At 39.6% G+C, this 26,636-nt stretch overlaps 2 protein-coding genes across 2 annotated transcripts; both read left to right on the forward strand.

Moving 5' to 3' along the window:
* Window positions 1-1,867: 1,867 nt before the first annotated feature.
* On the forward strand, window positions 1,868-3,560 carry LOC122639948 (metacaspase-4-like). The gene is made up of 2 exons (XM_043833003.1): window positions 1,868-2,253; window positions 2,607-3,560. Exons 1-2 carry the CDS (start codon window positions 1,908-1,910, stop codon window positions 3,530-3,532), a joined length of 1,272 nt encoding a protein of 423 aa, XP_043688938.1. The 5' UTR covers window positions 1,868-1,907; the 3' UTR covers window positions 3,533-3,560.
* Window positions 3,561-10,575: 7,015 nt separating this feature from the next.
* LOC122639264 (E3 ubiquitin-protein ligase RGLG4-like) lies at window positions 10,576-26,379 on the forward strand. The gene is made up of 15 exons (XM_043832081.1): window positions 10,576-10,714; window positions 10,880-10,977; window positions 11,302-11,514; window positions 15,670-15,779; window positions 15,873-15,951; window positions 20,719-20,803; window positions 21,501-21,641; window positions 21,772-21,885; window positions 22,374-22,471; window positions 22,555-22,634; window positions 25,431-25,536; window positions 25,654-25,781; window positions 25,881-26,004; window positions 26,094-26,150; window positions 26,264-26,379. Exons 1-15 carry the CDS (start codon window positions 10,576-10,578, stop codon window positions 26,348-26,350), a joined length of 1,659 nt encoding a protein of 552 aa, XP_043688016.1. The 3' UTR covers window positions 26,351-26,379.
* Window positions 26,380-26,636: the final 257 nt, after the last annotated feature.

The raw sequence follows: 26,636 nt of genomic DNA on the forward strand, positions 1-26,636 counted from the left end.
GAATTGGCATATCTTAGAATATATTCATCTCTTTAACTTGAAGTTTTTAGAATTTATCCCTTGATATATTATCTCCACTCGATGGGATTCTTAAGCTCATTCATGTCTCTTTGAGTGTGTTAAAGTAAATCTCTTGAATCCTGAGTTCAAATCCTAATTCTGTTAAAGTGACATACTGATATGTACAAGGGTCCGGGTTGAAAGAAAATAAGGAAGAAGGTAGGGAAGAGATAAGGTAAGGAGATGGAAATGAGAGGCCAAATAGAAATTGGGTGGAGGGTGGAGGGTGGAGGGTGGAAGGTGAAAGACGGAAGTTGGGGTGATTGTGGATGGTTGAATGATAAAAGATAACAGAAATCAAATCTCCAAAGCTTAATTTCAGTTTTAACAAACCACGGATTCTCTGTTTTTCTATTTATTTCAGTATGATTTGATTTGTTACTTAAATTTGATTTTGTAACCTGTTCAGCCCCAACTTTTGGGACATCAAAGTGCATCTCCAAGGTAACCTTCGACCTTAGTTTGGTGGGCATCAGATCAATATCTTGGCTGCTTTCTGAAATCACCCGAAACCTGCAAATTTTGGATTCTAGAATTTTGGGTATCGTTTTTTTGGGTTTTGGAAAGGGAGTGGGTCATGGTGTGATGATAAATTTGGTTAATTGAAGGAAAAGAGAGATGGATTCGGTTAGGGTGTTTGGAGAAGAAGAAGAAGAAAGGCGGGAAAAAGATTGGAGATGGAGATGTGGGCTTGAGTTTCAGTTTCGTGTGGAGAAAGAGATTATCCAGTCCAAGAGAAGGATGGAGGAGTTGGGTTAAAAGATGGAAATGGGGTTCGACGGCGGTGGTGGTGGAAGAGGATCTGTGGCGGCAGCGGTGGCAATGATGGTGGTGCTGGCAGAAGAAGAAGAACAAACATAGAGAGGAAGAAGAGGAAATGGGGTTTTGGGTTGAAGAGGGTAAAATTGGAATAAAATTACTAAGGGTAATCTGGGGTTTTGAAAAATTGGATATCACTTAATGGCATTTTCTAACGGTTAGGGTACGATTGATATAATCTTTATAAAGTAGGAGAGGGAGAAGATATTTTTCAAAACTTGGGTACTGGATTGATATTAGACAAACTTAAAGAAGAGGGGGATGATATTTTCTCAATTAAATATAATGCTAGAAAAAGAGATAATGATCCATCAGGTGCACTACCAGAGAAAAGAATGTTTTTTAGGGAAAATTCTAACTCTAAAGGGGTGTCATAGCCCATCCATTATTGGACATAATAACTAGGGGTGCAAGTTTGGCACTGTCGGCCTTAACTCGCCTTGGCCCGCCTTGAACCTGAATAGAGTCTGGGCTGAGATATCTTGGCCCTAAGGGTAGGCCAGGTTGAAAATTTCTAACCTTGAGTCCGGGTCGGATTGGGCAAGGGTTGTGACCTTAGGCTGAGCCTAGCTCGACCCTACCCAACCTCTTGTGAGAGTTACTAGGGAACCGTAGACGAAAAAAATTCTACAGTTTCCCACAATCCTTTCCATCCAAAAGTCATCCAAAAAACTGTATAATGGATCTCATCCAACGGTGGACTATTATTCATAATTTTAGTACCCCCAGGGCCCAGACCCAAAGATTGATGCATTGGATGAAGGCTACATGATAGCTTTCCACGTTCCACCACTCACTCGCACATAATTACTAAAACCACCCACCATTTAATGTCCGGAACTGTCAAACCTTATTTGCCGACGCTCCTCTTGGTCTCTGGAATCCTCTGTGTTAGCTTTTTGGGTCCACAATTGGTAAAGTCCATTTTATCTGTTTGAAAAGAGAGGAGGAGGAGGAGAAGAGGGGAGTCAGAAATTCAGAATCAGAGCAGTGATCTGATCAGTAAAATAGTGTGTAGTGCAGAGCAGATGGCTAAGAAGGCGGTTCTGATTGGATGCAATTACCCGGGAACGAAGGCGGAGCTGAAGGGATGCATCAACGACGTCCGACGTATGTACAGATGCCTCATTGAACGTTATGGATTCGCCGAAGATGACATCACCGTCTTGATCGACACCGATGACTCCTACGCTGAGCCCACCGGCAAAAACATCCGACGTGCTCTTGCAGATCTCGTCCGCTCCGCCGAGCCTGGAGATTTCCTCTTCGTTCACTACAGCGGTCATGGCACACGTCTCCCTGCCGAGACAGGGGAGGACGATGACACCGGCTACGATGAATGCATTGTTCCTTCCGATATGAATCTCATTACAGGTAAATAACATCTCATCTCTCTCTCTCTCTCTCTGCTTCAACATCCCATCTCCGATTCTCCATCGATCTGTGTTTCTACTACTTATCTGCCTCTGAATCTAAGGAGAATTGATGGCTTTGCCTATCAATCTTCCGCAAAGTGATAAGACTCCAGGCTCCATAAATCGCCCGACTTGCCGAGTCTTATTGGGAGTTCGGGGATCGACTCTGGTGTTTTCATGACTTCAATTTTTATGTCGTTTGTGAATTTTTGATCTGTTGGGACACACACACACTGCGTCAAATAACAAAGAACTAAATAAAACTCTCTGCTCTGCTTTTTTTTTGTTGTTGTTGTTGTTGGTGGGTTACAGATGACGATTTCAGGGATTTAGTGGACAAAGTTCCAGAAGGATGTCGCATAACAATTGTGTCAGATTCGTGCCACAGCGGTGGCCTAATAGATGAGGCCAAGGAACAGATTGGGGAGAGCACCAAGGATGCCTCCCATGAATCAGAGTCTAGTGGTGGCTTTGGGTTCAAAAAGTTCTTGCAACGGTCGGTTGAAGACGCATTCGAGTCCCGTGGAATTCATCTCCCTTCAGGAGATCACCATCGCCGCCACCACCATGGTCCCGATGAAGATGTGGATCGTGAAGCAGAGCTCCAATACACAGAGAGTGGTCACCGTATCAAGAACCGATCTCTGCCACTGTCGACTCTGATAGAGATACTGAAGCAGAAGACGGGCAAGGAAGACATCGATGTAGGGAAGTTGCGGCCGACCTTGTTCGACATCTTCGGCGAGGATTCAAGTCCTAAGGTGAAGAAGTTCATGAATGTCATCATGAACAAGCTGAAACACGGTGAAGGAGAAGGTGGAAATGGGAGCGGCGGTGGGATCCTGGGTATGGTTGGGAGTCTGGCGCAGGAGTTCCTGAAGCAGAAGCTGGAGGAAAACGATGAGGATTACGTGAAACCTGCGCTGAAAACGAAGGTGTCTAGCACACACGAAGCTTACGCAGGAACAAAAAAGCGGTCGCTTCCTGATAGTGGAATTCTGATTAGTGGCTGCCAGACTGACCAAACATCTGCGGATGCAACCCCTTCAGGAAATCCTAAAGAAGCATATGGTGCTCTCAGCAATGCAATCCAGTCTATAATTGCTGAATCCGATGGAGCAATTACCAACCAGGAGCTTGTGTCCAAGGCTAGAAAAATTCTCAAGAGCCAGGGATTCACTCAACGACCCGGCCTCTACTGCAGTGATTATCATGTCGATGCTCCTTTTGTTGCTTGATGATGATACTTCATTAGAAGATCTCCTTCCTTTAAAAGAATGAGTTTCTATCTAGATGGGTTTTGTTTACTTTTGGTTGATTTCCAGAACTGCTTGTGTCTTTTACTGGTGTTTTTTTTCTTCTTTTTCTAATGAATAGAAAAAGCTCTCAGTTAAATAAGAAACTAATTACATAATCGGTACATAAAGTCCTACTATCCTTAGACAACCTTGCTTACCAAGGGGATGTATCACTGAAACTATCTCTCTATCCTTCTCAACCAGACTTAAATGTTGAAGTTAGCAAAAGATTATATATACTGGAAAAATTGTTCTGAAGAGTGTAGAATAGACCTCCATCCTTAAACTAAAAAATCAATGATTCACAATCAACCCAAACTTCTATATCTTCACATTCTTTTTCTTTGGCATCTTGTAGTGTCATTGAAGAAGACCCATGGCTTCTGATTCCTCCTATGTGCATCCTGCAATACCAAAATTTCGTAGAAGGAACGAGAAAGGTGGAATTATGAAGTAAAACAAATGTGTCCAACCAGCATCTCCAGTAACTTGGTCCATTCCTCCATCTCAAATGACAATGAAACAGTACTTAACAACATGACGTCCCTGATATTCAATTAAGGTCATACGTCACTCCTCAGAATTAAAGAGAGAGGGTTCAAATAAACTCTTGATTTCCAACGATAGATCGTATGGAGCAAGGAAGATGCATTGGGTTTAGATCCAGAAAACAGGCATCTATTTCTCAGCATTACACCGAGAGGCAGAGGAATCTTTTAATAGCAATCTTGCTCCCAACTTCCGTAGAGAAATACCTAGTTCAGAAAAGGAAGGAACATTAACAACTGAGTTTAGGCACCCAAAAAATTTTCTAGTCTGAAATCCATGGATTTAACCAAATTGAGGTCTCCTTATCATCCCCAATTCTTTGAAATGCCATAGTTCTTAAGAAGGGCAGAATCTTGACAAATACTATTCCAGATTGGCATGTGTATCCAGTCTTCCTACTATTAGACTCATTGAACAAGGAGATATGGGGATAATATCTGTTTTTATTAACCTTAGCCCACAAAGCATATCATGTTCTGTTAAAAGTCTAACTTTTTGAGGAATTTTAAATTAAAAAACACATCCAATGTGTGGAAATAGAACTCATCACAGTTTTAATCAAGACAAACCAGCCCGCTTGGAACAACAAAGGAAATTTCCACAAACATAGCTTTGCCCTTCTAATAAGTTGACTACAAACAACCGACTTAGCTCTTGGGAAGAACAGAGGAGTCACCAAAATTCACAGCAATCAACCTTTAAGGTATTCAACCCCAAGCTTGAAAAACAAAACTCTTCTTAGCTAAGGAAATCGACTGACTAAACATTATCTCACTTTTGATAAAATTGATCTGTTGTCTAGAATCTCGATAGGTCCTAAAATAGATTAATAATAAATAGTCAACAGTGTCATCACATCTTCCTTAGAAGCACGACAAAACAAAAAAACGTATCATCCACGGCATGTAATTTCAGGGCTAAACCTATCTGAATCCCCCTAAATGAACTCATATCTCTATTAAGTATTAACCTTAATTAATCTAAAAAGGCCCTCCTTAGCAATGATGAACAAAAAAAAAAAAAAGACTAAGAGGGCAAACCTGGTCTTTGTCTGGTTATTTGTTTGAATAAGAAGCTTGAATGGACAGTAACCTTTGCAGGGAGAAAAAAAGGAGTAAAAGCAGAACTTTCTGTAAATCTTGAATTTGGATGAGAGGCTATCAATTACAATTTACAAGTCAGTTAAGGCAGCACCGAAATCAGTACAGCTGTGTTCTTTTTATCTTACATTCATTTAAAAGATACAGACAAATAGCTATTCACAAAAAATTGACATTAAAGCCAAGCTCTTGGCTGTATTGATACGGATCCGACTCCTCTACTTCCAAGGCGGGCAGTACTTCCGTGCGCCCAGGTTTGCCCAGCATACAAGGCGGGCGGAAAGTACCGCCTTACCCCTGCTCGGGTAGGGCGCTCGGGCAGGGGCAAGGCGGTACTTTCCGCCGCCTTGTATGTGGGGCAAAGTTGGGCGCACGGAAGTACAGCCTGCCTTGGAAGTAGAGAAGTCTATCCGGTATTGACACCCCAAGGAACAGACATATTGTTGTATCCTGGGGCCTTCATTCCTCCTCTCTTCAGTCCTCTGCCTCCTCTGTTTGAGATGCTGATCGTTGTATGTATGTGTGCATTTGTTTCGTCTTTCCCCTTCTTCGGGGCCTATTGTACTCCTTATTCTCTTTGGTAATGAATTTTTTATCCACACAAAAAAAATGAATAAATAGAACCATACACGCACAAAAAAAGTCAATTAACAATGGAGACTGCATGGACACTTTAGCATTGTAGAAAGCATAAAGCTTCCTTCTTTTCCTCTTCCCGTTTTTACATGGACACTTCAGTGGCTTTGTTGGACTGCAAACATTTGCTACTGTCAAACAAATCCCTTCTCATTCACACCCCCCAAAAAAAAAAAAAAAAAAACAAATCCCTTCTCACCCAAGAGAAAGATTTTTCCCATAAGGGAATAGTTTGTTGTTTTTACACTTGATTGCCTCGAACCAATTCATACTAGCTCCCCATGTGCAGGAAGGGCTTCCAGGGATCCCTCCATCCTGGTTATGGACTCTGAAACTCATTTCTCTCTCCCCCTCCTTTGTTCTGAATCCTATCCATCTCTAGTCTCGTCCTCTAGTGCCAAAACACAGATGAATGGTTTCTTCTCTTACTTAGCTGATGAATATGTTCTTATACTACAAGGAAGCTCCAGTGGGGAATCGCTAGAAAATGCGCAATGCAACATAGGTTAAGCTTGGGTTCTGTTTAACATTTTATAAATTTACCCTTCAATGGGACAAATGGAGGATTGAGCTCCTCTCCCGCATGGCACGGTGTGCAGCGCACATCGTGTGGCTGGGGAGGCCTCGATCCACATGCCAGTGCACCAGGATGTGTGCGGCCGTGTGAATTGGAGCTCCTTAGCCGCACGATGTGCGCTGGAGAGGAGTTGGATCCACAAATGGATCCATAATGAGAGCAAACTTATCTTTTTGTTCAAATTACTCTCTTGCCCATATTTTCAAGTGTTATTGAAAGGTAAATAAAAAGAGGTTACAGTTTACAATTTTTCGATTCACCACTTCGGTTACACAAGATGCAACATTTATTATTTTATGGAGAAGAGATCACTGCCTGGTTGCGTGGCCTTTGCATTAACATTGTTGTATTATTATTTTATAGAAGCACTTTTTGAGTCAAAGCACTTGTTTCAAGAAGCACTTTTTCAAGTGTGTCAAAGTTTCAAAATTGTGTTTTGTTTCATTCCCTCCTCTTTTGTTTCCCTCTTCTATTTTGTTTGAAATTGGTTGTACTCTGTTGTGTGCAAGAGGCTAGAATTGAGCTCAAGAATAGTCCCACATTGGTTGTGGGAGAGTTACTTGAGGGGTATATATATAGGATTGTCTCCTTAAGGTGTGAGCCCTTTGGAGAGGTAGTAACCCTACCCTCTAGTGTGTGGGGGGTCCTTGGGGTGCTTTTGAAAAACGCGCGCGTACACAAAGTCGAGCCGAGTCAGGCCAGGCCGAGGCCGAAGTCGGGGTCGAGGTCGAGGTGTGGGTGTGGCAAAACCTTATTTTTTATATAGGATAAGTTTTGCACTTAGAGTTTTAGTTTTCATATTAAAACTCAGTTTGGTTCACCCATGGTTCACTATACGGATGAACCATACACACCTATTTGTACACGTATACCGATAGATACACCCCCTCCCTATACGTGAAGGAAATACGTACTATCTGTACGTACATCCTCTGTATCTGTATGGATATATCCCTTCATGAAAGGGTATTCCAGCTCTATATATTCACCAAGACATGCTTGCCTTTGAAGGTGCAATAGAAACATATTGTCTCTGCAACAGTCCGTTCCAGAGACAGATACTTACTGTATTTTCGTTTAAGTAATAAGAGGGTTGTATAGCCGTTTGGTATCCTTGGTACTCGTATTAGGTTCTGCAACCTATACGTTTAGGAGTTGTATTTATTTTGGAGGGTAAGGTGCAAGGTCAACCCCATTGCAGAAGAGGGGGCATCTAAATCCTTAAGGAAAGTATCTTTCAGATACAACTCAACTCGATCATCCGTGCTTCTTCCTTTCTGGACTGTTTCACTCTGCAACTGTTGTGCGATAACAGGTATTTCTCTATTTTTGTATACCTGATTTGTCTTACAGTATTTGCCTAGTATAACAATCTTAAGGATTTATATCTTATTTGGCTTATTTTCTGTGTAAGACTATGGTTGGGAATAATAATGTGGATACTACTGCTATTATGGACCTTCCACCTACTGCTGCCGCTGCCCAAAGTACTGCTGCTACCATACAACTGAGTATGGAGAAACTGAGAATAGTCTCAGAGTTTGATAAGATAGCACAGTTCACCGGGCAGAATTTTAAACGGTGGAAGCAGATGATGCTATTTGCATTAACGCAAATAGGGGTGGCGTTTGCATTGACTGATCCCAAGCCTCCGGACAGTGAGGATATTGATCTCGATATGAAGAGGGTTGCTTGGATCGAAGCAGACTTTCAATGCAAAAACAGGATTTTGAATGCTCTGTCGAATGAATTGTATAATGTTTACAATTCCTTTGATCAAGCCTACATGATTTGGAATGCTTTGGTCAACAAATATACTCTGGAAGATGCTGGCTTAAAGAAGTATGTGGTGTCAAATTTTCTGAACTTCTAGATGACTGAAGGTGAAACCATCTCTTCTCAAGTAGACAGATTCCAGGTTATGGTTGGGAATTTGGCTAAAGAGAACATGATTTTACCGGATCTGTTTGTCACAAGTTCTTTAATTGATAAACTACCTGACTCTTGGAAGGATTTCAAAACTACTATGAAACACAAGAGGAAGGACTGGTCTTTTGATCAGGTGGTAGTTCGCATCAAAATAGAGGAACGGAACCGCATTAAAGATAAAGGTGAAAAGCCCATTGGATATATTCGATCCAATGCCAATCTGGTGGAAACAGAGAAGAAACCAAATCTCAAGAGGAAAGGCAATCCTGTTCAGAAAAATTCAAACTCAAAGAGGAAGAAAGGAAATTGCTTCATATGCGGCAAGCCAGGTCACTTCAAGAAAGACTGCAGGAACAAGAAGAAGGTTTTGCCAGATAAGGCAAAAGTCAATCTTGTTGAAGAGGAAGTCTTTGCAGCGATGATAACCGAAGTATTTTCGGTTGAAAAACCAAATGACTGGATAATAAACACAGGTGCTACGAGGCACATCTGTGGGGACCGAAACTCTTTTTTGAGTTATTCTATTTTAAATGATAAGGTCTATATGGGCAACTCTCAGTCAACCAAGGTTATCGGCAAAGGAAAAATTACTTTGAAGCTCTCTTCAGGAAAGACACTTGTTTTGGACAATGTGTTGCATGTGCTGGAAATAAGATGCAATCTTATTTCAGGGCCGCTTCTCAACAAGGCAGGAATGAAGTTACATTTTGAGTCTGACAAGCTTGTAGTTCTGAAAAATGATGTATTTGTGGGCAAAGGGTATCTTAGTGATGGTTTATTTGTACTAAGTGTTTATGAGATAATAAAAGAAAAGCCTTGTGCTTCTTCTGCTTACTTTATTGATTATTATGATTTATGGCATGGTAGATTAGATCACTGCAATGCATCTTATATTTCTTATATGCATAAGAAAGGCTTAATAGACAATCATATTAAGCAACCATTGACAAAGTGCCCCACATGTGTGGAGGCAAAATTCACTAAAAGACAACTATAGGTCAATGGAACGACAAAGTGGCCTTCTTGATTTGGTGCATAGTGATCTTTGTGACTATAAGTCACTTGAATCTAGAGGAGGTAAAAAATATGTTGTTACATTCATAGATGACCACTCTAGATTTACCATGGTTTACCTTCTTAAGTCCAAGGATGAAGCAAGTAATGCTTTTATATCCGATAAGGCAGAGGTGGAAAATCAATTAGGGAGGAAAGTGAAAAAGGCTTAGAACTGATAGAGGTACTGAATACTCTAATTTGTCTCAATTTTGTGAGGACCATGGTATTATTCATGAGACCACCGCCCTTATCGACCTGAGTCTAATGGGGTGGCAGAAAGGAAGAATCGAACATTGAAGGAAATGATGAATTCAATGCTCATAAGCTCAGGGTTACCCTTAGACATGTGGGGGGATGCCATGTTATCGGCATGTTATATTTTAAATAGAGTTCCGCACAAGAAAACCGGATTGTTACCCTTTGAATTATGGTATGGAAGAAAACCTACTATAAAGCATTTAAGGGTAGGGGGTTGTCTAGCCAAAGTGGCTATACCAGAACCAAAGAAAAGGAAACTAGTACCAAAGACATGTGATTGTGTTTTTGTTGGATATGCAGCTCACAGTACTGCATATCGATTTATAGTTATTAAAACCATAGATGATGTGTTTGAAGAAAATGACATCATTGAGTCAAGGGATGCAGAATTCTTTGAGAATGTATTTCCTCTTAAGTCTAACCTATTAGAAAGTAAGGTTGATAGTAGTGTATCATCTTTTGGACAAGAAGTGTCAAAGAAAATTGAACCCATATCTAGTGATTCAAGTCAATTACGAAAAAGTAAAAGGCAAAAGAAAGCTACTTTTTCGGATGGTGATTAGGTTGTCTATCTTTTAGACAATGATCATTTATCGTATAAAGAAGCGGTGACATCTTTAGATGCCTTATTTTGAAAAGAGGCCATCAAAAGTGAACTAGATTCCATTCTAGCCAATCACACATGGATATTAGTTGACTTACCTAAAGGTTCCAAAGTGTTGGACACTAAGTGGATATTTCGAAAGAAATTGAAACTAGATGGATCATTAGATAAGTTTAAAGCCCGATTAGTAGTAAAAGGCTTTAGACAAAAGAAGAATATAGATTACTTTGACACATTTGCTCCAGTAGTAAGAATAACTACTATACGAGTAATGATGGCTGTTGCGTCTATGTATAATTTGGTTATACACCAAATGAACGTGAAAACAGCGTTTCTAAATGGCGACTTGGTAGAAGAAATATACATTAAGCAACCTGAAGGTTATGTTGTGCCTGGACAAGAACACAAGGTGTGTAAGTTGGTTAGATCACTTTATGGACTCAAACAAACTCCAAAACAGTGGCATGAAAAACTTGATTCGGTACTTGTATCGAATGGTTTTCTCATAAATGATGCTGATAGGTGCTTGTATAGTAAGTTCTATAAAGGCAAATGTGTGTTTATCGTACTTTATGTAGATGACATGTTGATAATGGGAACAAGTTTAGACATTATAAAGCAAACTAAAGGTTTCTTAATGTCTAAGTTTGATACAAAGGACATGGGGGATGCTAATGTAATTCTTGGAATTAAGATCATCAGAAAAGAAAAAGAGATTATATTATCCCAATCCCATTATGTTGAAACCATACTAAAGAAGTATGGTTATAATGATTTATCATCGGTTAAAACACCTTTGGACATTAATTATTTTTTACAAAAGAATTTGGGGGAACCTGTCTCCCAAAAGAAATACTCACAAATCATTGGTTCAGTTACATATCTAATGAACTGCACCAGACCAGATATCGCTTTAGAAGTTGGGAAATTAAGTCAATACACTCATAATCCAAGTATAGAGCATTGGCATGCCATGACAAGATTATTGCGATATTTAAAGGGAACAATAGCCTATGGCCTTCACTATAGTGGAAAACCAGCCGTGTTAGAGGGCTATTGTGATGCTAACTGGATTTCAGATACCAAGGAAACATTAGCAATTAGTGGATATGTTTTCACATTAGGAGGTGGAGCGATTTCGTGGAAATCGATAAAGCAATCCTGTGTTACAGGATCCACCATGGAAGCTGAGTTTATAGCTTTGGAAAAGATGGTAAACTGAAGCAGAGTGGCTCAGAACTTTGAGGGCAGATATTGCATTGTGGCCAAAACCATTGCCTTCGATATCACTTCATTGTGATAATCAAGCGGCAATAACTAAAGCTAAGAATAAAATATACAATGGAAAGAAGCGTCACATCCGCCTAAGACATAATTTTGTACGGTAGTATATTAATGAAGGAACAATAGCTATTGATTTTGTGAAATCTTAAAGCAACTTAGCTGATGTTTTCACAAAACCGTTGCCTACAAAAATAATTCATGATTCATCTAAGGGAATGACCTTAAGGCCTGTGACATAGGTCATGTGATGGACACCCAACCTATGTGAAGAGGTAAATTCCTGAATTAGGTTCAAAGGGTACAAACGAAGTCACTAGATGATTTGTCTAGTACTACTACATTTTTTGCTCATTCTAGGTAGATAGGAAAAGTAGTACCACCACAATGGAAGGAGGATGAGTCTTATAGACTCTTAATCTAGTCGGATCTCATGTAAAGTGGGGGTGTGTTAACTGTGGTGTACACTATGGACTGACCTAAATAGATGTAGGAGGTGAGGCCGCCTACCAATGAGAATTTTAGAGACGAATTCTCTAAACATCTATGAGACCAGGATAGGGGACAAGGCCAGTTAAAAAAATGTCCATCTTTATAAAAGGGATATCACAAACTTTGTACTAGTAGGATGTGGCTGGTGAACTAGTCGGCTACACCGATGAGGAAAGGTTCAAGAAGTCTGACTTCACCTGTACTCTGTGGCGTAGTTCATCAGACCTAGTATAGGTTCAAGTCCTGAAGACACCTGCAACGATGTGTCCTACTATGTCTAATATACTTATCACTCGATATGTATCACTATTTTGAAACTTGTGGGGGAATTGTTGTATTATTATTTTATAGAAGCACTTTTTGAGTCAAAGCACTTGTTTCAAAAAACACTTTTTCAAGTGTGTCAAAGTTTCAAAATTGTGTTTTGTTTCATTCCCTCCTCTTTTGTTTCCCTCTTCTATTTTGTTTGAAATTGGTTGTACTCTTTTGTGTGCAAGAGGCTAGAATTGAGCTCAAGAATAGTCCCACATTGGTTGTGGGAGAGTTACTTAAGGGGTATATATATAGGATTGTCTCCTTAAGGTGTGAGCCCTTTGGGGAGGTAGTAACCCTACCCTCTAGTGTGTGGGGGGTCCTTGGGGTGCTTTTGAAAAATACGCGCGCGCGCGCACCCAAAGCCGAGCCGAGTTAGGTCAGGCTATGGCCAAGGCCGAGGCCGAAGTCGGGGTCGGGGTGTGGGTGTGGCAAAACCTTATTTTTTATATAGGATAAGTTTTGCACTTAGAGTTTTAGTTTTCATATTAAAACTCGGTTTGGTTCACCCATGGTTCACTATACGGATGAACCATACACACCTATTTGTACACGTATACGGATAGATACACCCCCTCCCTGTATGTGAAGGAAATACGTACTATCTGTACGTACATCCTCTGTATCTGTATGGATATATCCCTTCATGAAAGGGTATTCCAGCTCTATATATTCACCAAGACATGCTTGCCTTTGAAGGTACAATAGAAACGTATTGTCTCTGCAACAGTCCGTTCCAGAGACAGATACTTACTGTATTTTCGTTTAAGTAATAAGAGGGTTGTATAGCCGTTTGGTATCCTTGGTACTCGTATTAGGTTCTGCAACCTATACGTTTAGGAGTTGTATTTATCTTGGAGGGTAAGGTGCAAGGTCAACCCCGTTGCAGAAGAGGGGGCATCTAAATCCTTAAGGAAAGTATCTTTCAGATATGACTCAACTCGGTCGTCCATGCTTCTTCCTTTCTGGTCCGTTTCACTCTGCAACTGTTGTGCGATAACAGGTATTTCTCTATTTCTGCATACCTGATTTGTCTTACAGTATATGCCTAGTATAACAAACATGGTTGAGATTTTTTATTTCATGAGGGAGGGGTGATAATTTTGAGCTCTCCTATTTCTGGGTGCAAATTCCATGCGACCAAGCAGCATTTTTCCCCCCTTGTTCGATATAGCATTTCTTGCTAAAATCTGTAATAGATGATGTTGTCATGTGGCCAACATAAAGTGTAGGTTAAGATTGTTGGCTACTCCCCTCCCCAGCTCCTTCACCCCAAAGCTTATGGTTGATTATTGCTTGATATGGTTGTGTTTGGTATAAGCGAAACCTAATCCAAACCTAACTTATTGCAATCCTTGCTTTGGATTGATTACCTAAACATAGCCGTATACCTATGTGGCTTGGAGGTAAAGTTGTCACGTATTGGGCTCCTCTCCTTGAAGGGCATCACCCAATGAGGCATCCAATGGTTGGGCTGGGCTGGGTCGCACACATCGTGGACCAGCTAGCCATTGAGATGTGTGCAGTACAACCCAATGTTTGGATGCCTCATTGGACATTCATTGGACGATGCCCTCCAAGGAGACGAGCTGAATCCAGCTGTCATACCGCCAATTTGGTCTGGTTTTAGTTGGATTTTTTTATATAATAATTCGGTTTGGTTCGGATTGGAAAAGGAATTCAGTCTACACAAGTCAAACCAAAATCAATACCTATTAGTTAGGAAGATTTTGGAGTTGTTGCGTTAGAAATCCTGTTGGAGTAAACTCTGCCTACAAGACAAGAATTAGCAGAGAGGACCGGGCATCGCCGGTGATCTCACTCCGATGCTTAAGTTAGATCTTTGAGCAGCAGTTAATTTAAAGAGAATTTAGATAGTTTGTATGTGTGTTACTTCCCTTACTTAAGGTGGTTGAGAGGTAGAATCGTGCCTAAATAGGTAAGGTAGAATCTCGGAGTGGAGTGAGATCGTTGCAAAGTGAATCGTGGGATAATGTTTATCCGTTGCTTCCCACGCGCCTGATTAGGCGTGACGTGGGTGAGAATCTCGGACCTCGTTGGTCCATGCTAACTTGGTGTTGTCTATGCAAGTTATAGAGGTCGTTCCTTATATGCCTGGCTATGGCCAGACTGTTGTCGTTTATGGGTGAGCGCTTTGGCCCTAGTGGTGCGGGCTTGGGTGTGACATGTCGCCCAGCTCAGTGCGTTATTCAAAACTTGGTCCTTTCTACGAACAGGGTGAGCATGCCAGTTCGCGCTTGGCCAGCTGTGCGACCTCATCCTAGACTTGCGACTTCACTAGCTCGTTCTCGCTATGCCTGGGCCTTTGTCCCATCAGGAATATTATTGTATTCATTTAATGGTCTCTTAGGATCCGATTTGTTTTAATTTTGTATGTATGTAAATAAAAGGAAAAAAATATTAAAAAAAATTGAATTTTTATTTTTATTTTTTCTATTCATTATGAAGTTTTTTTGGTTTGATCCAAACGATTGGTCTTATTGGCCAGTCTATACGGTTACGATGTATTAGCGAAATTTAAAAGGTCAATCCATCAGAAGTTTTGGACGATTGAATCGATTCAGTCTCCTCTTTTTGAGACCCATATCTGAAGACTAAAGGTCAACCGCAATCAGTTTACAGCAGGGTTCCCCTGCACGGGCTCATGGGAACAACTATAATAAAGTGAGATGGCCGGGGCCAGCTAGAGCCCACACCCGCAGGCCCCAGCGCATATTTCTTTATAAATTGGGGTGGTACATTTAAACTCCATCATCACAGAGCCAAGCGAGTTAGCGAAGCAAAGCAAGGAATAATAGGGGGACAATAGTAAGAGTAGATAGAGGAGCGTAGAACTGGGAATCAACCAAAGCCAACAAGGTCGAAGTCTCCCGGACCCGGAGGTTTCTCGCCTCCATTTTGAAGATAAAGTCGCCCTCAGATTCTGTCGATATGGCTTTTCTTTTTTGTTTCCTAAATAAACTAGTTAGATCTCCCTCTCTTAAATCTTTATCTCCTTTTTAATCCTTTGTGCTGTTGGGATTTTATTTGTTTCCCCCCTTCTCCGGAATCCGGATCCACAACAGAAATCCCAAAAACAAACGAAAAAAGGTAAGAGAATCCTATTCCCTTGGTGTTACACGTCATCGGAGATTTCAAGGAGAGAGAGAGAGGCCCCATATGAAACTAATCTATTCGCTACGACTCCTATACTCCTCTTCTTTTCTATTGATGGATTGTGGCTTCGGTGGGTTACAATTGCTGCAATTAAATGGGAAATCAGTTTCGAAAGCTTCGCCGGAGTAATACTGGAAGTAGTAGAAAGGTTGCATCGAGAGCTTTGTCAGGGTCTAGTACTATTTCTGAAGCCTCGCCGTCGGTCACCCCACGCAGCTTTGTCTCAAGAACTTTTTCAGGGTCCACGATGTCTGAAGCTGTGCCGTCAGTCACGCCTCTCAGCCCACCTCCTCCTCCTCCTCCTCCTCCTCTTCCTGTTCCTCACAGTGGCAAAACCTCGAGCAACAAATATGCGTTCATACCCGACAATTTCAAGACTCTCGAACAGGTCACTCTCTCTCTCTTCCTTATTGGCTTGCAACGATGCTTTATTTGATTTTTACCCCCGTCTATTTGGCTCTTGTTGGAGTCGGTCATGGTATTTTAGAACGTCACGATTTGAAGGAAAGCTCAAGCTTAGCTTCACTTGTGATGAATGACTTGACTCCATTACTCCATGACTGACTTAGGTGAGAAGAGATCACACGTGAGGCCCGTGCTGCTATCTACCTTATCTTCTTTTTTTTTCTTGTCGAAGCTGCAAAGACGAAAGAGATTGAAAAAATTAATTTGTGGATCTGTAAAATCCAGTAATCCACATCAGGGTTGAGTGTTGTGTCGCGGTCAATCTTTAATTAAAATTTAAACTTTTCTTGCAAGTTGGGGGTTGTAAATTGTGATTCTTGACTCATGATTATATTTGAACTACTACTACGCGGTTTCTGGGTCCCAAGGCTATTCAGTGACTGAAATGGTTACATTATTATGGTTTGTGGATCCCAGACTCTCTCTCTCTCTCTCTGTCAGTGCTAAATGAAATCAGACTCCACTCAAAGAAGAAAAACGATCAATCCTGTTTTTCTGAGTTTCTTTCATCATATAGAAAACTTCCTTCAACCATGGCTCTACTACGTTTAAGATTGTTCAGAAAAGTAGAATTCTGTCTCTATAAGTTTTCTATTCAAAAGCTCATTTATTCCTTCCCGATCAAGATCCAGTGTATTCCATAATCCATTCAATGAATACCTTCCGTTTCTCAGTGGCCCACGAGAAATTCGGGGTATATAGAAGAGGAGTGATATGATTCGTGAGTCCCATAAAAAGGAGTGAAAAACGCGTTTTCGTACATGGTTTCTGACTTTTATAATGCGCCAGGCTGCACGGGCTCGTGCAACGCAGGGGGGGACTTTAGAGAATCCCTATTCTACGTGCGCCAGACTCGTGCAACGCGTGGGTGCGTATGACAATAATCCCTGGCAACAAAGCTACCTACCGTGGTGCGCCCGTTGAGTTGCACTATTATGCTTTGTAATGGGCCGGTGAGGGCGGGACTATGCACTGAAAGCGAATTAATAAATCAAACTATAACCAGTGGGGCTGGTTCGCCAAAATTAAACCAGCTAATGTACAGTAGTTATGCATGATGTACGGTACAAAATCATTAGATCAAGACAAAAGTTTTGTTACACCTATGATGAGAAATCTCTACACTTCTCATATTAACACCATCCAATTATATTAGTTAGGGAGAGAGAGGGGTAGTTACTAGTGGACTGGTGAAGGAAAACTTTGGCATCACTGAAAACCGTAATGAGTTTGGAATGGGCCTCAACACAACATAATTTAACCGTTAAGACCTTTATTAATGAAAAGCATAATGAGTTTTTTTTTTGAATGGGCTGTGCAATGTGGAATGAGTTAGGAATATTATAAGTATTTTTTAAAGATTTTATATGGTGCTTTTAACTTTGGATGTAGGTATGGTAATAATTTCTCAATTTTTATGTGTATATTGATTGGATTTTTAATCATCTTGTTCAGATTTTAAACCATTTTAAACACACAACCAAACCTTATACTCGTTTCAGTATGAATGTTATTATCGACACAATCGTTTGTGAGACAACCGAGACTCACAATCGTTTAGAACTACCTTTTCTTCTGATCTTGTAAAAAGTTACCATGAAACCTTAAAATCTGAATGTTTAGCATTTAAATCTCAAATCATAAACTTTATAATTTAAAGGGATTTTTTTATTGACAACTCTCAAGGATTCAAAGAAATTATAATTTATCTTTTATATTGAACATAAGGAAGTCACATGTATATTAGAAAAAAAATATATTTAAGATAATGATAAATCACTTTCAAACTATTTGAGAGAGAGAGAGAAAGTCCCTGACTTCATTAAACACTAACCTTAAACAATTGAATCTAAACTTGCAACTTGGGGATGGTTGAACCCCATTATAGATGATTGCACTGTGCAAAGAGAGGGAGAGGGGGAGATCAAAGGAAGGGAGGGGAGAGAGGGAAGGTAGATTGAAGACGTGCGGGAGTTCTACATCATCGATGGCTTCAGTACAAACCTATAATTATGGTTCCTTTTCAGATTACTAGGGGCTCTGAAGCAACTCAGTTGGGCTGGGATGGAGGAAGATCGAAGAAGCAGAAGAAGATGGGTTCGAATTGAGGTTGTAGAAGTGAGGAATACTTTCGTCCATAAGAAGCTCCTTGCTTCCTTTTTCTTAATTTTCTCTCATGCTCACAACACAGGAGAAGCAGAGGCCCTGCAAGCTCAACAACATGGGGTGGTCCTGCATGATCTCTATAGTTTGGACGAAAGTATTCACCGGTGTAAAACCCATGATGGAAGAAGATTCTGGTTGTGAACAGACTCCCGAACAATAGTAGACGTTGTAAAACCCAGAAATTTTTTTTTTTGATGTATTGTAAAACCCAGATCAGATAGGGAGGAAAATACCAAGTAGGTGTGAAGGATTATTAAATTTCTGAAAGCAAATGATGGCCAGGACTTTGAAGGTCTCTCAGTGTTTCTTTTCAAGGGGTCCATCGTTCTATATCAAACTTGGCTCAGAAGGAAACATTATTTCGCCATGTTAGCAACTTTCAGAAAATGACTCTTCATTTGAATTCTATATTATCATCCCTTTATTGTTCTAACTGTTGGTGCCAGATCTTTTCCTCTGCCTACTAAATCAAAAGGGTCACTTTCTCAAACGAACGAGTGATATTAATTAAGAAATTAACCATGGCAGCCATAAAGCTGTCCCTTCTACCATTGGGGTTTAAGTTGTGTAGGCCACCAGAATCTTCCATCATGGTTGTGGTAGCGCCAGTGTCAGTTCACCGTTTTGAGTCTTGTACTCTTGGTCCATCAGCTATAGCAGCTGTTGCCAAAGCACGAAGGATATCATCAGCCTGGTAAAGAATAGTTAAAATTTCTTCACCATTTGAAGGCCATATGATTTGGGTTTTTTGTTTTTCCTTTTAAACAGATTCGATAGTATACGGAGTTGAGCTATCTCCATTACTTTTCTTCTTTTCCCCTTTTTCCTTAGGCTCTTCTTGATTAGAGCTCTCTCCTCTTGTTTGATTGTCTGAGGGAAACTAACCTCTCTTGCTGAAGTAAAAACCAGTACCCCCAATGTTTTATCCCCTGTTAAGAAGACTTTTTTTCCTTCCCTTTTTTGCATTGTTGCTTCACTGGTTTTTGGTGACAAACAAGCCATGATATGAGGATAGTTTTATACATCTTAAATAAGCAAACCTCCCAATGAGGTTTAATCTTCCCTTTACTACTCTGAACAGCCATGCGCAAATCAGATTCCACAACCAAGCGACCATGTTAGTAGCCAGAGCAGTCTCTAACCATTCCACCACCACCGCTGAAACCTGGTTTTCCCTAAAAGAGCCATCATCATTCAAATGCTGACTACCTGAAGGAGGGTGGACTCAACAAGTATCATATGAACTTGAATTGACTTAGATGATCAGTGACCAATATAGAAGGACATAATGGTTTTAAAAATCGAAAATCGGGTCGGAATCGGCTGAAACTGATCTCGATTCCCACTCTTCTAATCGTTGCATCTTGAATCGGAATCGGATTGATCGATTCCTAGTCATTTTCTTTATAATCTATCTTGAATCAGATCGATTCATGGGCCAATTCTCAATTCCCGATTCCCGATTCCTGAACTGATTCAATCTTCACCATAAAATAGCTTAGTTTCCCGATTTCGAATTTTAAAAACTTGATTCTCACACAGGTAAAATGAATGTTGACGCAGTTGAAGCTCCTTCTCTTACGACAACTGAGAAAGGGCCTCTTCTGGGACCTTTCAAATTCTGCAAATATCTCCCAGCCAATGAAAACGATAGGATCTCTTCTATGAGAGCCCACGATGTAAAATCAGGATTGGTTGCATTTGATTTCCCTGCAATTGAAATTTACAGGACCAGAAGTGCTCTGGGTGGCATAGGTGTTGCCATGGATGACCCCTTGCACGTCTTGACTCTTAATGGCCCCAAGCATGTGGGTTCTCCAAATCAAATAATTCAACCATAAGACGCCATTGAGGTCGACTTTCTCCTCTCAGATGCTATAATTTCAAAGAAAAAAGGAGATAGCAAATTTGAGATCTCGACCTCAATGAGAGAGGAGAGATATCCTTGCTATTAAATAAGTAAAGCAATGACACATGATTTATGTGGTATTCAGCCTTAGAAAGAGAATAATAAATGAATAAAGAGCCAAAGATCTTAGTGATGATAGTTTTATATTTAACAGAAAAACTACATACCCTCCTCCATTTTGAAGATTATGAGAGAATAGCATATACTTCTGTATTGAACTTTGCATGGATGGAATATTGTCTTGGAATATTGTCTTGCATGTGATCATGGTGAGATTCTTTGAGATTATCTCCAAATCTGGTTGATGAACCAATGGATGATTGGTTTCATCATTATAATATTTTTCCAATGGAGTCTCTTTCTCGTTATCTTTGCCCATGGGCATATAGCTGCATAGGCACATTGCCGAGCTATTTAAAAATTTTCCATTTTTGATTTTCTGCTCCTATTTTCTCCAAGCCATTGATCCTACTTCATGTTTCCTGTTGACATATTCTCTCATTGATTTGTTGCAATAGAAGTTTTCTTTCACAAGTTATGAGTATAAAATTTCTTCATTTCTTTTGCTTTCAAAGAAAGACGTTGGAGTCCTGAATTGGCCTTTGTCTTTTACAGGTTACAGCTGCTTTGAGGGAATCAGGTCTTGAATCATCAAACCTTATTCTTGGGATTGACTTCACAAAAAGCAATGAATGGACAGGTTTGTTGAAGAGAGAGCCAACTACATGACTTCACAGTATATCATAAAATTGTATGCTTATTTGTCATGGGCATTCTTTGTCTGTAGCTGGAAAGTTGGAAATTGATATATATCATTTGAGTGTTCTACCAGTGAACAGTTCTTCTGAAATTCAACTCTGGTGGATGATGTTGATCCAAATGCTTATCTGAACTGTAGACAACTTTTTCAAAAAAATTCTTGGATGTTTAAAATCGTGGATAAGGAATACCGAAAGTATTTTTTCCATGAGGTTTTCTGAATTTGGATATTTTCTGGTTATTTTTTGAAAGGAAGAGTGTAAGAAGTAAAATACAGGTGGTTCCATGAAAAGAACAACTGATAAAACCCCCAAGACCAAAAAATATTCCTCTCAGAGACCAACCATCTACCAAGAACCCTCCTACACTCCTACAACCCTTCATGAAAACAAACTTTATCAGCTCAAAACCCGATTAAAACAGTGAAACAGCCAACTGAGCTTCTTGTATCGCCCATTGTGGAAAATAATTCTCTCCTCCCACCACATCAGCTTTTTAATTTTTGAACCTCCCTTCCTCTAGGATGAGCAAATCCAATTTCTATGTTCACCACATACATAGTGCACATGCATCTTGATATGTTTTTCACTATTTTGATTTCTTCCTCAATTGTCCAATGAACTTATGTTGTTTTGAAGGCAAACACTCATTCAATAACCGGAGCCTGCATGCGATTGGCAATATACCTAATCCATATGAGCAAGCTATTTCTATCATTGGCAAGACTTTGGCCCCCTTTGATGAAGACAACTTGATTCCCTGTTATGGGTTTGGTGATGGTCAGTCATTTTCCTATTTAGTTCTCGAATCTTTGTTTTCATTCTTTCTTGTTCAAGTAAATTTGTAATGCTTTAAGTGTCCAAATCATTTCGATTCACTACATCACTTGCTTGTTCTGATCATTTACAGCCACCACCCATGATCAAGAGGTGTTCAGTTTTCACAGTGATCATACTCCTTGTCATGGCTTTGAAGAGGTTTTAACGTGCTATAAACAGATTGTTCCAAACTTGCGATTGTCAGGTTAGTATCGTTTTGTTTTTTTTTTTTTTTTAATTCAATTAATTCAATGCTTGTTTATGTGACATTGACAAAACCTTAATTTTCTTATTTCCATAATTCCATTTCTTTGTTGTGCGGTAATTCTAGAGCAACTTTTTATAGTTATAGAGGGGTGTTTAATTATACTAAATAAGCTTGTGTCACAAAACAAAATAATTTGTAATTAATGCCCTTTCTGACCCTCTGTGAAGTGGAAGAGGGAGGGGGGGGGGGGGAGACTCCCAAATGAAACATGAAGTTCTGTGAAGTCAGTGGTTGACTTTCTTTGTTTTTAATTTCCATTTGGTTAATACAATTTGCTCATATGTTCACCCCATGGATTGGTTGTGTTTTACCTGTTCTGTGATAGTTATAGTTTCAGTGCTACCAAATTGTCGCACTTCTTGGTTCATTATGTGTTTTATATCTTTCTGATCTCAAGCTAGTATGCATGTTTCTGTTGTTTCAAGGGCCAACATCTTTTGGACCTGTAGTTGAGGCTGCAATTGACATTGTGGAGAAAAGTGGCGGACAATTTCATGTTTTGGTTATCATTGCTGATGGCCAGGTAATGACTATAGCCTTCTTCTTCTTTTTTTTTTCTTTTATGGTCCATTCCTGCAATCAATATTATGGTTCTGTATTGTGAAGGTAACAAGAAGTGTTGATACGAAGGAAGGAGCTCGCAGCCCACAGGAAGAGAGTACAATTAACTCAATTTGCACTGCAAGGTAGGGTGTTTCAAATATTGGATATTAGACCTGTTTGGGAGTTCTGATCCATTGCCTATATATTGTATAACTAATGTTATGATGCCAAGAAAATTATTCATGTTATAATAACCATGCCATGTGGTTCCCACAGCTGGGACTTTCAATCTGCTGAGCTTTTACATTCTAATTTGCAGTGTATAGGTTTAGGTATATTCCTGCATGTGATGCATGCACATGCATGTCTGCTACAGGATTGGACTTTCGGGACTGTGAGCTGTTAGAATTTTAATTTCTAGTGTATATTGTATAGTATTATGTCAGCTATATGAGATAAGAGAGTATGGCTTTTAGTTTCTTGGTAGGGGATTTCATATTCGTATACAGAGGGGCACCTGTATCCAAGTTGGCTAGTCCATGGTAATCCTTTTTGGTAGAGGTCTCCCAATTTTGGGAGGGGCATGCTTGTGTTCTTAGGTAATTCTTTACTGGCATAGAAAAAACATAATTAACTAAAAAATTGTTACTTTTTATTTCAAATACTTCTCAGAAAAAGAAATATTTATGAAATTTCACCACTCATAACTCTAGATTTGATTGTTATATCATTGCAAACTTAAACAAATGCGTAGACCAAAAAAAATTAAATAAATGATGAAGGACGATGGAGTAAAAAGGTGACGAAGAACAATGGCATGGCTATTTTTATTTTCATGACAAGGGAAAAAGATTTACATAAAGGTTAGGCAGTGGGCAATCTCCACAGTAGAGCAGCCATGCTGTACTTTACGTAGCCATTTATAACTCACGTAGTCATGTAATACAAAAACAGTGAAAACCGAACATATGGGCCTAGCTTGAAGCCTTTGTAATTGCGTGCCTTGTCTGTTTATGAAATTGGCACTTGCAATATCTACAATCCCCTGATAATCTGCGGTTCAAAAGTGATAAGCTCAACTCTGTAGCTACCATATAAGCTGGTTAGAAGTATTGGCATTGGTCAACGATTTCTCACACTTCAGATGCTCCAACAGAAGCCTGTAATGAATGCACCCTCTTGGCCCCTAACATTCTTCAACAAACAGGCTTATGCTTCTGCAAGCCTCTGGTGGATTCACCCAGGTGTTCCTGAAACTCATAAAGGACTTCTGCTGAACCTCAGAAGGAAAAATAGATAATGAGTAGGCAGATGATCTGTTATTTTGCTGACATTAAGGGTTTAGGCAAAGCAGGCTAACACTGAGAAATGAGAATGAAGAAGCTCCTTTGGTGATGAGGTGGTCAACAATGAGGATAACTGCCTGCTCTTTCAATCACTGTTCAACTTAATTTTAGCAGCAGTAACTCTTTCCCCACAAACTATAACTTTCTTCTGTGAATTTCCATAAGCACATGCAGAGTGTAGTTTTGCACGAGTTTGGGAGACCTTAAACCAATATCAGTGACCCTTTCTAGATTATATCCCATATGACCAAATGAAATTCTGAACCCTCTTGCCATTGTTCCATAAGAGACATCTTCATGATTTGAACATTCTCTATGCCATATGATTAGGCTTGACAAAAGGAAAATAAGTGGGGAGATTATCTCAAGGGGATTTGATAATACTCAAGCTTTGACTTCTGTGCAAGTACAATGGCCTTCCATATGGTCAAATTATATTCTGAACCTCGTCAAAACTGATTCTTAAATGAATGGTTCCTTCTGGTTTGCTCCCAAGGCAGGACTGAATAGCACAAGAGAAATTACCAAACTTCACATGTCAAAATGCGCCAAAGAAGGTGGAGTTAGCAATGAGGTGCGTAACAGTCGGTCTTTGCCTTTATCAAGCCCCTCAATCATGTTTCTCTACTCCTCTTAAGATCAAGCTTGCTTGAAGCTTTAAATTCTTCTTCTCTTAAAGGCTAGTTGGGATAAATTGAAATGCGGAGGGAGATGGCATGCTTTCATCCAATCCAGCCCTTGAACCTCAAAGCAGATCCTCTCATCCTCAATAATATGTACTCGAAAAAGTCTCTAGACATTAGCTTTCCCGTTTTCATAATAAAACTCTTTTTACCAAAAAAAAAAAAGGAGTCTCTAGACATGGTCATAGGCATTCTTTTTTGTAATGCTTGAAGAACAATTCTTTGAATTGTAAATATTGTGGCAGGACATAATCTTTAATCAGATAATTTCTTCGACAACTACCTTCTGAAGCAATGTTTTAAAATCTGACTTGGGAATAGAACTGAAAAAAGGTCCTGGGTTTGTCTGATGAATTATATTGGCAAAAATTTTTTCTTGTTGTTTATGTTATTTATAGGAATCCAATTTATAACAAGCTTTTACATTTTTTATTAGAAAAATAATATGCTATTCTCATAATAGTAAGTTACTTACCAGTTGCCTCTTGTTGAATATAGATCTTAATTCAGACAACAGAATCTAAAGTTTCAAAATTTAGAAACTGCTAAATTTATAATACAGTGTGTTGAGATAAGCTTTAGAACTTTGAAACTGTAATTATCTGTTGATAAGGGATCAATTACTGCCTACCAATCAAATAGGGAAAACTGTAAAGGATATCTTTCCCTTGTTTAAAAAAGTTTCAAACCAAGTCATCTAGCAGTTATCATGACCTTATCTGGGCGAAGTGGTTAGCCTTAAACCAGATGATTTAAATGGTTCTTTCTGGACCTTGAAGCACTTTGGTTCAATAGCCATGTGACACATCAAACAGTTCTGTTTGATGAAAGGACAGGACTGATTGTTTGTCTGCAACACAGTTGACAATGTACACGAATTTAGAAAATTTCTGCCTTAATTTGTAACCAGTTCATATGCACTTGCAATTGTGCTTGTTGGAGTTGGTGATGGACCTTGGGATGAAATGAGGAGGTTTGATGATCGGCTCCCTGCACGCAAATTTGACAATTTTCAGGTATTATTCCACTTTCTTCGGGCCATACCTATGAGAGGATATCCTATCTGGGATACAAATCAATGATGTTTTAATTCTTTGGTATCATTGCAATATTAATCATGTCTCTTCTTGCAGTTTGTTAACTTCACTGATATCATGTCAAAAAACATGAACCCCTCCGAGAAAGAAACAGCATTTGCTCTAGCTGCACTGATGGAGATCCCTATCCAATATAAAGCAACAATGGAACTTGGAATCCATGGGTGGGCAGAAAGAATTAATTACTTTCAAACTGTTGGTTATATAATACCTTATGTTGGTCTATCTATACTAATACATATGCATATGGTGTTATTCAAAAGTCACAAAACAGGGAGAGCAAAGAAGATAGTTCCTCGCCCGCCTCCTGTTCCTTTCATGCGCCGACAACAGCCAGTTTCGGAACCAAGCAACGCCCCGGTTGTTAGTAGTGGTGAACCAAATCAAGTAAGGAAGATTGCATTGGTAGTTTGAGAGGGAAATTGTAAATTTTCAGGTTCCACGTTGTCTCTAAATTAGTTCTTTTGTAGATGCAGGTGTGCCCAATCTGCCTTACTAATGAAAAGAATTTAGCGTTTGGGTGTGGGCATCTGGTAAGTTTCCTGTGGATACCATTGACTTGGTTATGAAAAAATGAATGTTTTCTTCCCTCTTAAACTGTTCTTCTAATAACTTGGAAAAAAAAGAATAAACTATTTGATTGCAGACTTGTAGAGATTGCGGTCAAAGTTTGTCTAATTGTCCCATATGCCGTGCGCCAATTAGGTCTCGTCTCAGAGTATATACTGGTTGATCAGGGTGAGAGACGGGATTAACCTTTTTTTTAATTTTCTAATATGGGTGACAGGTACATAACTTCTGATTTCTGTGTGTGGGTGTGGATGTTCAAAGTAATTTCTGGGTGTGGGTGTTCAAAGTAATTGCAATAAAATCTGTAAATAGTTTTTTTTTTTTTGCCAATTCACGAGAATGTAGTAAATTGGATATCTCCTTGCTGCATTGTAGCTAGAGACTTTCTAAGATATTCAACTTAACAACCTTTTAAAGAAAAATTTATGGGAAGACGTTGATATGAATAA

Source organism: Telopea speciosissima, chromosome 9, assembly GCF_018873765.1.
Source record: "Telopea speciosissima isolate NSW1024214 ecotype Mountain lineage chromosome 9, Tspe_v1, whole genome shotgun sequence".
Classification (NCBI taxonomy): Eukaryota; Viridiplantae; Streptophyta; class Magnoliopsida; order Proteales; family Proteaceae; genus Telopea; species Telopea speciosissima.

Excerpts from the sequence above, each read along its gene's own strand:
- LOC122639948 (XM_043833003.1), top strand. The coding sequence starts at position 1,908 with ATGGCTAAGAAGGCGGTTCTGATTGGATGCAATTACCCGGGAACGAAG. Across the intron at positions 2,254-2,606 it reads CGATATGAATCTCATTACAG|ATGACGATTTCAGGGATTTA; the intron begins GTAAATAACATC and ends GGTGGGTTACAG.
- LOC122639264 (XM_043832081.1), top strand. The coding sequence starts at position 10,576 with ATGGCTGTTGCGTCTATGTATAATTTGGTTATACACCAAATGAACGTG. Across the intron at positions 22,472-22,554 it reads TTATCATTGCTGATGGCCAG|GTAACAAGAAGTGTTGATAC; the intron begins GTAATGACTATA and ends TGTATTGTGAAG. Across the intron at positions 22,635-25,430 it reads AACTCAATTTGCACTGCAAG|TTCATATGCACTTGCAATTG; the intron begins GTAGGGTGTTTC and ends ATTTGTAACCAG.